The sequence below is a fragment of the Chaetodon trifascialis genome, chromosome 18, assembly GCF_039877785.1.
Source record: "Chaetodon trifascialis isolate fChaTrf1 chromosome 18, fChaTrf1.hap1, whole genome shotgun sequence".
In the NCBI taxonomy this organism is placed as follows: Eukaryota; Metazoa; Chordata; class Actinopteri; order Chaetodontiformes; family Chaetodontidae; genus Chaetodon; species Chaetodon trifascialis.
Window position 1 is genome coordinate 8645563 of NC_092073.1, and position 12282 is coordinate 8657844.

Consider the following 12282-nt stretch of genomic DNA (forward strand, 5'->3'; position numbering starts at 1 on the left):
AGACTCAATGGTCAAGGTATGCCATATCCTGGGTGGATGATGTAAAGTCCTGCTTAGAACTGTTCAACAGTCATGAACACGACCAACTTGAGATGGGTGTACAAAGACGCCTAGGAGGAGGTAGACCAAATGGACAATCAACCCTACTTGGGTATCTCAATTCTGTCCGGTGTCTACAGATCCAACAATGAATCCACCGTCAGCATATGGCATAAAGATTGTAAGCAAGCAGGAGTCTGCAATCTTTCGAGCCACAATGCCCTGAGGACTTTTCACTGTCCTGGGTGGCATTTGGACAACCAGGACACAAGAGAGTGAGAGATGTTCAAGCATCAGAAGCAAGAGCAACCAGGAAGAGGAAGAGGTGCGAACTGTGTGCACCAAGAGATGCCAGAACCAGCCTTGTGTGCCACAAATGTAGAGCATCTATTTGCAAGGCACATGCCAAAATCACAACACACTGTCCAACATGTGCATGAAAACATATGACGTGATAGATTGCAATTTTTTTTATTTATTTTTTTTACTGATTATCTTTTTTTGCTTTTCATTTTTTCAAAAGGACCCAGAGAAACAGAGAATAACATTTGTTTTTTGCTTGGGCTTGATTTTGTTCATATGCTTTGATCTCTACTATATAAATCATACGAGTCAATTTTGATTGGGAACATAGTATTTTGTGTCACTATCTAATCATTTTCAATGGTTTCAAAACAAACGTCCTTGTTAGACACTGAAACTAGGTAATCTGTGAAAAAAAATAGCACAATATGTCTAATCTAATCTAATATATATACAATATAATGCTCATTGATGACAAATTGGCATGGGTGGGTGGGCGTGGTGGGTCAATGTCAGGCCATAAAGAGCAAATGGAAGTTCAAAACTGGTATTGTTCAAAAGAATTTGAGTTGATGAAAAGATGAAACACAACATTATGTGATAATATATAAATATTCATGGATTTATAATCAACTAGAAGGGGACGGTCAATTTTGACTTGGAAGACAACGGTAGTTAACAGAAAAGTAGGACAACAGAAGGGTTAACGTAAGGAACATTGCTGCAGTAGAAAATTGATATAATATCTGAATAATAGCTCTAAATAAATACAATAAGAGAAATATAAGAAATAATGATGTGGAAAATAAAGTTAGAATTTAAATAAACCAGGAATGATGCGCCAGCATTCACTTTGACAAGACAAGTGTGTCTTGGTGTGTGAACTGTTAAAAGTACACACATTACCAGTGTTTAAATTGCACTTGTAGATGTTGCGCACAGGAAAAGTACAGAGGCTATGGTCTTGTCTAATTGTTCTTCAAATCGTCTGGATAGCGAGGTCGTGTCATAACAACATTATACTTATATCTAAGGCACTGACTCAGAGGGCTACTCTTGTGTCCCGTGTTATTACACAGCAATATTTGGGGTGGCGCGCCTGTCGCCCGTGCCTTTCGCTGCTCGGAGGCTTCTGCACAGAGATGGCAAGAGAACCGTAGCGGACTGTGAGGCCTGTACGGTTGGGCATTTTACCGACAACCGTAACGTTTGAGAACCGCAGAGAGTGGGAAAGGAGTGGAACAACTGGCAAGGTAACACACAGCTGCTTATGTAACTCAAACCATTACGAACGACTTTGTCCTAGAGTAAAAAAATGCTTTCTTGACAAGTCTCTCTTCTATACCTAACCAAACTGTTTGACTATGTTAGCTCTATGATGGCGGACAACTAGCAAAGCTGCTAAGTAAATTAGTTAGCCGGCTAGCTGGCAGCAATTGGATAATAGCTAACTTGGCTAAGTTTGTAGCATTAGCTTGCTAAACTAGCAGCGCCTGCTCTACTGCAAGTTGTACAGCTAAAGATTAAACAAACATTGAGTGTTACAATTGTGTGACGATGTTACCAACTGACTAGCCAGTTAGATATCGTAACGATAATTAGAAGGCTAGCCAGCTGGCGTCAAGCTAGCTACTCAAACAAACAACACTAAAATGGGGATTTTTTTCTGTGGCTAGTTGCCTAGCTTAGTGATAGCTAGCCAGCTGACTAGCTTTCTTTGCGGACCAGTGTCAGTACATGGCTACATGTCGTTAGACAGCCTATCTGACAAACACTGTACCTATGTGATACGTCTGTTGCAAACATAAGCTGACCAAACATTAGGATCAGATCTAGGAAATTTCTATCCTAAGGCTAATAGTTGCACATTAAGTTACTCTTACTTTGTGGGCTAATGTTAGCATGACAGTAGATTATCCAAAGTTAGCCGAAGCTCGTTAACCACATCAGAGTTTGTGTGTGATGATCAGCGTTTGCGTTGAAATAAACAATTGGTATTTGCGTATGTCTGACGGACAGTTTGGAATGACATCTGCTCCTTTATTGCCCAGTAATTCGTGGTCTTGTTTACTGAAGTTTGTAATCAGAAAAGAAAACAACTGTGGTCACCTCCAACTCTAAGGTGTTGACATTTGTTGTCTGTAAGGTGTCTCCTTGGTCATGCTCAATACTTGACTGAAGACACAGGTAAACAAAGGCCTCGCATGAGGCACACTACTGGACGCACTAGATATGAACAATATAAAACTTGCACTGTATCAGTTCCTGACTGGCAAAGATAGGGAATTTTGAGCACAATGTGTCACAGAGCTAACATAGTGAACTTGGCCTCGGCTAATACCTGATGGGGAATCCCTGTCAGTAAAGGTTAGGCCCAGTCGTCTTCCATTCCTTTCTGTAGATAGCCCTGGCCTCAACGAGAAATGGTCAAACATGACTTTTATTTGTCTCAGTGACTGATGAAGGTTTTCTTTACAATCAGCTATTGTATTTCAGGGTCATTAGTGCATGTCCTGCTGCCTCTCAGCTGCGAACAGTGGTTTGGCAGCTCAGCCTGTCACATACTGTGTAGTATTTGTGCCACATCGGGAGGGAATCACTTACAGGAAGCTGTCACTTGAGCAGCAACTTTTGGCTGGCTGGTTCTGAAATATACTTGTTTGGTTCTCTCTCAGTCTTTCTCTCTCTCTCTCTCTCTCTCTCGCTCTCTCTCTCTCTCTCTCTCTCTCTCTCTCTCTCTCTCTCTCTCTCTCTCTCTCACACACACACACAAACACACACACACAGACATTGACCTTTGAAAAGGAAGAGAGCAGCTGTGGGGAGAGTGGGAGTTGTGGCCTGCTGCCACTGTGTGAATCTAGTGTGTCATGCCAACATAAAGAAAAGTTCTGAGAATTTAACATCTCCCGATTGTCATTGAGATAAAGGAGGAGCTCGGATTAACATTGTCATTCACTTAACAGCCTTGACTGTATGCAGGGAAAGCTGTCTCACTACCAAGGGTAAACTGTGCAGTTATGACGAATTTGGGTTCCCTGATGGTCAATAGACTGCTGCAGTGAAATAGTGAAACGGAAGCTTTTTCTGCCCCTTGTTGTCATAAAATTTCATTTTGAATTTATGTTATGTCTTGTGGCTAAATTTATTTTGATCTAAACAGGAAACTAAGACAGCAAATCAAGACAAATGTGTGTTATGTATGTGTTTTGGCTTAGTCTTGTGTTCTGTTACTGAGGTTATGACTTGTTTTTTGTTTTTTCTTCCCACTTTTGTGGAGTGGGGGTGTATTTTGAAGGGGGACTTAAGTCCTGTTAATGTTACCGAATACCCCCCCGACTTCATGGTCTGTCCAGATGTATTCCAGTGCAGACTGCTTTAATACTGTGTGTGGGGGCCAGAGCGTCCATGTTGGTGTGTAAACTGTTATGTGTGTGAAATTAGAGAACCTTAACAACCCTCGTATGAGCTCCGTTTCTAAGATCTGTCAAAAACCTTCCCTAAAGAAGCTTTGGCAGTTATGCAGACACACGGACGCACACGCACCACAAAATATAAAGTGCATTGTCCAGCAGTAAACAGGTTGCTAGCTGTTTTGTAAGCAAATCCACCCCTACACCAACACTGCTGGCTACAGTCTGACCAGCACATAAGACAGTGTAAGCAACCAGTCACAGACAATGAGACACAAAAAACCACAGAAAACCTAAGACACAAAGTTAAATACTGTTGTGCAAATTGCACATTAGAGTTGTGCTTTCCTTACCTGAGCATGTGATGATCTCCCATTTTTAATATGCATTATCTTGGGAAAATTGCTATTTCAGGCCATATGCTGTAATGCAGCCAAGAGCTGGTGAACTGACTGAATTGATGACTTGCAGACAGAACTGTTGTAGAATTTTTGATGGCCTTGTTGGATAGTTCTCGTTTTTGTCCCAGGTGACTGAGGCTGGATGAGGCAGTGCATTTTAAAGTATATTCTTCATAGATACTACTATACTGTTGTGTATGACTAATGTGCTGACAGTGGTTAAATGTCCAGAAGTCTTCCATACATCAGTTTGTCACATCCCACCACTGCTGGTTGTCTTAACAAGGCATTTGAGAGGAGGAAAGTTTTCACTCACATCTGCCATGCATCATCAGACACTTGCACAGAATACAGGAGTTAAAATGTCTGAGGTTCTGGTGTGGTGTTTGTGTTTATAGTACGTTGGTAATTCAAATGTCATCAAGATTGCATTTAATCGTGTAAGTCTCTGATGAGATGTCCTTGTAAAAAGTGGAAAAAAAAAAAGTTTTGATTTCTTGTTACAGTACATATATTTTCGATCTCAAGTCTCTACATTAAATTATGCTCTGTCTGCTAGTCATTTGGAGTCCATAGTCATGCTTAAGGCAAATTTAAAGACTTCAGCATGGATGCCTTAAGCTGATCTACCAGATCAATATTTACAAAATTAACTATATTCACATATTGCTGTAAGACACTTTAGGAAACCATTAATGGAGAGCTGGATACAGTCCATTATTCTTAAAGCAGAGCAGAGAGTTGTCAAGTATATCTGACCTAGCGTGGAGGTTGTGTGAGAAAATATTGATATTGTATTGTTATAGATTGGTATCAAAGTAAGAAATAATTCGATTAGGATGTCCCTAGTCTGTAGCACACCTAACTTACATGTTTATTGTCAAAATACACTGGAGCACCCAGAGGAAATCCAGACTGATACAGACAGAGCATAAAAACCTGATATAGAAAGTGCTTGAGCCAGGAATTGATTGGGTCCTTCTTGTTGGAAGACACACTGCTAATCACTGAACCACTGTATATTCCTGTGCTGCTGCAGTCATCATGAGGCAACCCCTGCAAAAGTGAGGCTGTAACTCAGACTTCTAGGCTTACTCAGAATAATATTACATTTGATAAGTAAGTGTGCTGATCAGGGTTGTGATTTTCAAACCAGTAAGAGACCTTGACATGACACAATTTGTGCATGTTTTTTTTAGATTAGAATATATCCCCATCTGTGAAAGTATTTAATTTTCTTTTACCTCACTGAAAGATTCCCATTACTGTAACAGGAAAACATGACAACATGCAGTAGGTATTTAATATAAACTTAATGTGTAAACCCAAGTTAATGGCAATTGGAAAGTTTGTCCTTACAGAATTCAACTTCAGGGTGATCTTAATATAGCAATAGAAAATGGGCCAGTTCATCTGAGTTAGATACCTTTTTAAATTTAACTAGGAGAGTTTGACTGCTGTTTGCATTGGACTATTTAGTTAAATATTAGTCAGTAGAAACTCAAGCGGATTATGTCTGCAAGTTATCAGTAGGGAGTTTTAAAAGTAACAAAGTTACATTTTTATGACTGGTGGTGTCAAAATAAGCAAGTAACGATGTCTCACTTTTTATATCAGCTACTAAATACATGGAGTAATTTGATTGTCACACCTCCAGTAAACAAATTTTGTGATTGTTGTTTTTCATCGACAGGCTACTGAATGGGATTTGTTAATCTCAGATACAGGATTAATGTCATCTATTTAAATTAGGTATTTTCAGCAGTTAAACAAAAAGTTAAAAAAGAATAACATATGCCTTATAACGTAGCATATTTCAAATAACATATAAAATCTGTTGACCATGTATCAGTCAGTCCATACATGCAGTTCCAGGGGGATTTGGGGCCAGTCTATTAGCCTGACTAATAACTGTTTTCATTATTCATTATGTCAAAACCCTTGAGAGTGATGGCAGATGACAGCTGGACTCCATCCCATTCCCATCATTTATCCCCTAGATTTTTTCTGTCATAGCTTTCCCCTGCCTTCTGCTGTATGGAGTGCTGTCAAGCAGTGTCAATTTGCTCCTTGTTGCCAAGATCAGTTGTTTTGCTAGGTGATTGATTTCATTGCTGTGTAGGCCCCTCATGTCTCTCCATAGCTATGTATTAAGATATGAAGTCAACATTTCATGGAAGCAAAGTTGGCACGTCATGTCTTCAAAGTTTCAACATTTATTACATGTTAAGCTTTGTGTTTTTTTCCTCTGTATGGCCATTTTTGAAAAGGACATGGGATGTTTTTGATTTTTCCTCCAAACTCCAAAAACTGGAAATTGTTAATTTTTGCAACATAAAGATAAAATGGACATGGTTTCTGTCCCATACTGCTCTGGATGTCTTTGAAAGCAGTTTGATAAATGAGGTAAACTTTAATTTTGTCTTGCACCTTTCACATTTAAATGGCTGATTGACCTAGCAGATCAGTCATGACTCACTTGGTATGAAGGAATAGCAAGTAGAGTTTCAGTGGTATGATTTACAGGGTATGATAACCTCAGAAAATATCACATCACAAATATCAGCATTACACAATTATCATCACTATTATCAGTTACAGTGACACTTAAAGGAATGAAAACAGAAGGATTTTTTGCCTTGAATATATGCTTTATTATAAGTTCACAAAATATTATGTCCTGACAGACATGAAACTTGATATAAACTTGAAATATTTTTTAAATAATACTAATACAGTAGAATTCAATACTGTAGATAAGCACATGTACATGGTAAACATCAGTATTCATATCATGGTGTACACTACATCCCTGGTATTAAGATAGCAGCTGTATCTCTGCCTGATACTGTGCCGCTGCCTTGGATCATTTTTTGGCTCCATCTGCCCTGTAGCCTGTACACTGATCATGCTGACTTAATTCTAGTACAGACTATCCCCTATCTTCTTAATTGGGTTCCTTCTAAGCTGCTTAAAAGCTGCCTGTTCCAACATAAGGTCTGTGTTGGGTAATCAACCAGTCTATGTGTCAGCCTAGTGCTGTGATCATTTAATCATATCAAAAAACCCTTGGCTTTAATTGGAACCTTGGTATTGGATCAGGAAACAGTGGGGGTGTCGTGACTTCTTGAGCTGAGACAGTCAATGGGCATGTTGTCTTCCTCTTTTTGTCTTACTTTGTTCTGTAGCTTGCAGTTGAGGAAGCTGGCATGCTGGATATTCTTGATATTAACTGTAATTACTCCAACAGGTTAATTTACTAACTACTAATTTTAGAAATTTTAAAGAAAGTTTTTTTTTCATAACATGCATCTTAATTTTGTAGTTGATGAGGATATGCAGGCATAATTAAGGACTCTTAAAAACATTTACATGCCGTATAGAGTATAAGTGGTTTCTCTGTATTTGCTGTATATGATAATAGTACAGTATAGTAATGAAGTATAATCATTCCATTCATAGTGTCATGCAGTTAGGATGAATGAAAGTCAACATTTAGGGGAACTTTGTTGATCACCTGATGATTAATTTAGTTTTTCTTCCCCCCAAAAATGCAAACCCCTTATAACATGGAGAAACTGCATCGTAAACTCAGCTGTACAGCCATGCAACAGCACATAGCACATTGTAGTATGAGTGATCAGACAGGTTTCAAACAGGTTCAGTTTCTCCCGGTTATCTAAATCAGTAGATGAAAAGTGATAACAAAGCTGACTATCTTTGAACTGTTTATTATATGGAGTTGTACATCACATGGCAAAATCTGAAAATATACTATGTTCTTAGTAGGTCAAAGTTGAACCAGGTAGTAGCAAACAACATGTGATTGCTTTATGAATACTGCAGGGACAAATCAGAGTTTACAGTGTGGCAGACTGAAGCTAGCACTCACAAATGTAGCTGACTTTTTCAAACCATGGTAGTGACACAGTAAAATGTAACTATTTCACAGTAATTAATTTCACTGAAAAGAAGAAGTCGGTTTCTTGCTGTGAGTGGGCAAGTTGAATATGAGAGTTTTGCAGTTGACTGGCAACTGGGATCAGTTTTAGTAGGGATCCAGCTAGTTTTACAACTGCATCAATGAAATTCAAAAAAATTAACAGGGGCTTTTCACAGAATGTCCTGTTTATTCCTCCATGTTCAGTAGTAAGTTGGTGTCTTACTCAGAGGTCAGACTTTGACCTGCTAGAGTTTGCGTCAGCTGTTTTGAGGTTTATTCTAAAAATGAGCTCTTTTCTGTTTCAAAGGAATCATGGGACACGGAGTGGGCTGAACCAGAGGGTCTAGCAACACGCACCAACTGTGAGTGTTTCCAGCTTTAAGTCCATGGAGAATTATAATATGGTAAACAGAGCTAAGAGCTGGAAAGACCTTGACCACAAAACTCAACAAAATGTTCAGAATATGCTGAAGCATCTTCTGCAACTTCTCAGCTGTATTTTTTTATTGGAACCCTGATGAGTTCACCTGTGTGTTATTTGTGTTTGTATTTACTGGGCATGTTTCCTGTGTGTTTGATGTTTGCTTTGTTTGTCCGTATGTGTATGGTTTTGAAGGTTTCCCACTGTGGTGTATGACATGGCCACGGCCTCATCTAGAGCAGAGTCGAGCCATAACCACAGAGGAACGTCACAGCTCCATGCCATTGGTGAGTCTTCAAGGCCATAATTTTTGGGAGTGCTAGGCGGCCTCAGGATCTAGACCCTGTCGCTCCATCAGAAAGTTTACATAGAAGCACTATCAGCAGGATTTCCTGTGTGATATCAGGATTTTCCCTTAATCTATCACATTATTTTATGCTGAAAATGTAACCTGTTGAAAGTAAAAAACGTCACTAGCCTCATCACTTCCTATATGTACCATCACCAGTTTCCTGTGCCAAAATCAAGAGGAAGAAGAGCCTGTTCGGGACTGCCATTTATGTGGAGGTGACAGCGGATGGGGAGTCGCGCCGCACAACAAAGTCTCACAGCTCCTCCAGTCCTAAATGGGATGAGAGGCTCACTCTGTAAGAAGCAACAGTTTACCTCTGTGTATCACATGCTCTTTTCTCTCCCTTTTTATCAACTCTCTGCACAATATATAAGTGAGATCTATGTAAGTTTCCATTCACAGTGTGCTTCATAAATGAGTGTAGGAGGACATCTCATAAATCCCCAGACACTTTATTATTGGGAAAAATTAAAATGAGAGACAGACTGTAATGATTTCTGAGATGGGACCAACATCTGTCTTCTCACACTCCCTCTAAACAGAATATTCCTCTAGAGAGCTGATGTAGATCTCCAAATGGCCCAAGCTTGTAAAAAAAATTGCAGTTGAGAGAAAAAGATGGAGTACAGAACTGTTGCTCCATCTTTCTTTCTCATCTGCTTTTTAAATAGGAAGTGGCGTTCCAGTATGCAGGCTGTGGTGCAGGAATGTGCTTTGGTCGGTCTGACAGTGTGTACCTTATGTAACGAGCAGTGATAAAGCATATTTAAAAAAAAAAAAAAAAAAAATTGAACAAGGGGAAATGCTGTAGAGCAACACACAGAGGTCCTTGTATCATCCCAGACACTCATTGGGCCAGAACATGGCAGTCTTACAGCTCTGTGGATTCCAAATGGTTTGGCCACATGCCATAGACATGTCATTGCAAATGCTAATTGTCTTGATTGAGTAATTATTGCTGATAAGACAGTGGAGCTGTGTTTGCACAATGTATGCAAGTTCTTACAAGTCCTACACATAGCATTTATGCTATGATCCGAAGTGTTTTTCTTCAGGCTAATGTGTGCAAGCATGAATGCAATGACTGTGCTGTGTAGTGTTTATTTTGTATAAGGACAGAAAACACAAGCAAAGCAGCGTTTTGTGAGCTGAGCACATCAGTCGCTTAGCCTGCAGCAAGGACGAGATACTCCTGTAAGATTTTTTTGTGGGGGAAAGTAGATGTTGAAAAGTAGAGAAAATGCGAGAATGAGAAGCATCTAAGTAAGAGTTGTTTTCTTGCTGAGGAGTACATATGTCAGTTCACATTTATCCACCAGTCCACCCCACACGTTTTGGGGAGGACTAGTGATTAAGTGTATCATGGCTTGAAAATCTGGGGTGGTGTGAAGCAGAGTGTTATAAAAGTAAAAAAAAAAAGCCTCCGTAAGCTAATTGAATCCACCCTGGATTCTACCTGAATGTTTGACTTTTTCACTTAATGCTGTCTGATTGTTTTGTAAAAAACCCATTCTGTAAATGGGCTAAGGACGATCAGCATCAATCTGAGCTAGTTTCCACACCCATACAGCTATTAGCATTAGAGTCTGAGATCACAAAAGCAGTCACAGAACACCTTTTTACAAGTCAAACATCAAATACACTGATGAGGCTGGACTCCTAGTCTCCCTTTGTCACAAGATACACTGCAGACACACAGCAGCTGACAGAAAGAGGAGATATACAGAGAAGTATCAGCTGTTTCTGGGTGAATAATTGTTATTGTTACTCATAAAAAGGAAGTTAAAAAACACAAGAATGCTGAGCTTTCAAATTTCATCAGGACATCACAATTAATAACACCATCAAGCACATCATGTTGTAACATTTCTCCCTACTTGTAAGAAAACCTAAGGGGAAATGCTACTACGCTCTACTCTAGGTTACGGGCAGATTGGATGTGCATAATGATAGGTCACCCCCAGAGACTAGTCAAACAACTAAACACATGGGTTTAATGCACAAACATGAGCCAAAACACAACCAAAATTAATGTTGAAATTATTAAGTAACAAAAGTGTTTCAGAAAGTTCTGATTCCCTCATTTATCTAGCGAAACCAACTTAAATCGCATCTGCTGCGGGACAGCATCAAACAAAGACAGCGCGGCGCGGTCGTCTGCAATTTCAAAACAAAATTAACACATCCACTTAACACATTAAGGTTTTTTTTCCAGTTCGTTAATGTAAATAAATTAATCCGATTCCTCTCCCCAGGAGTCCAAGTCCAAAAGAAAAGAACAAAAATTCCACTTAGAGAGGCGGATGTGTGGCAAGTGCCGTAGCTCCGTTCTGTAAAACAACTGCGCTATCTCACCAGATACGTCGCACTGCCAATCCGGTCCCGCTTGTGATGCTGCAGAGGCCCGTTCCGACCCCCAAAAGCCAATTGACCCCTCGGTTTTAAATCCACCAGCCAAGGAAAGTAGGTCGATTGTTCTTTCACGCCGCTGACCTCCAAACGCTCTCTTCTTCCTGTCTCTCTCTCCCCCTCTTCCACATGTCACTTCCCCTTTTGCCTGTGTTGCATCATTATGGCCACAGATAATATTCATTACTTTGCATTAAAAAAAAAATAAAGGTGAAGGGAAATGACAATCAGAGAGAGAAAAAAAATACAGTCACTTCCTCTCCATCTCAAAATACCTTCAGCAAGGTGGACCTAGGCAACCATTAAAGTGTTTAGGAAAGTAGTTTAAAAACACACACACAGAGATCAATCATTCACTGCACACTGTGGTTATTTATTGGTTTGTTGATGGTTTACAGTCTAATGATATATGTTTGGATTGATTACAGACGGTGGCTGATCAGGCTCATTAGAAAAGAGTACAATTAGCTAATAATGCGCCTGATCAGACACCGTCTGTAATCAGACTGTAAACCGTCAACAAACCAATAAATAACCACAGTCGATGAATATCAGACAGCCTTATCATTCTTTAGCAGCTACCTTGTGTTTCTGTGGTGGTGACAAAACATTAAAAATATACATTCAAATATCCACCTTTAAACTCCACCTTTAACCTCTGGGGAAAATATTACAGCCAACTCCCTTAAAGAACTATGACATATTCCTTAACACGCTCGCAAAAACTCATGATCTAGAAACACAAGATAAATGGGGAAATGACAGTCTTCTTGTCAAATCGACATCAATAAAATCCATAAACTGTATTTCTGTACACACTTTATCAATTTTGTTGGCTCAACTTCAACTCAAAAATGAAGATTTCTCCCTAAAATACATGCAGGTTGATGTATCAGTCACAAATTAAACACAGACTCTTAGCACTGTTAATTCACTGTGGCGCATCAGGGAACTTTAACCCTAGTTAGATGTCACCATGCAGTGACAGTAAACTTTTAAAC

The 12282-nt window shown here is 39.4% G+C and overlaps 1 protein-coding gene across 1 annotated transcript in view; it reads left to right on the forward strand.

Annotated features, from left to right (window-relative positions):
- The first annotated feature begins 1402 nt into the window (after positions 1-1402).
- The window catches only part of LOC139346508 (NEDD4-like E3 ubiquitin-protein ligase WWP1), a 31159-nt gene continuing 20279 nt past the window's right edge, over positions 1403-12282 (forward strand). Inside the window, exons 1-4 of the mRNA XM_070985572.1 lie at positions 1403-1595; positions 8407-8461; positions 8716-8807; positions 9029-9167. Coding sequence (XP_070841673.1) covers positions 8738-8807; positions 9029-9167 — 209 coding nt within the window. The 5' untranslated portion in view covers positions 1403-1595; positions 8407-8461; positions 8716-8737. The remainder of the gene's footprint in view (positions 1596-8406; positions 8462-8715; positions 8808-9028; positions 9168-12282) is intronic.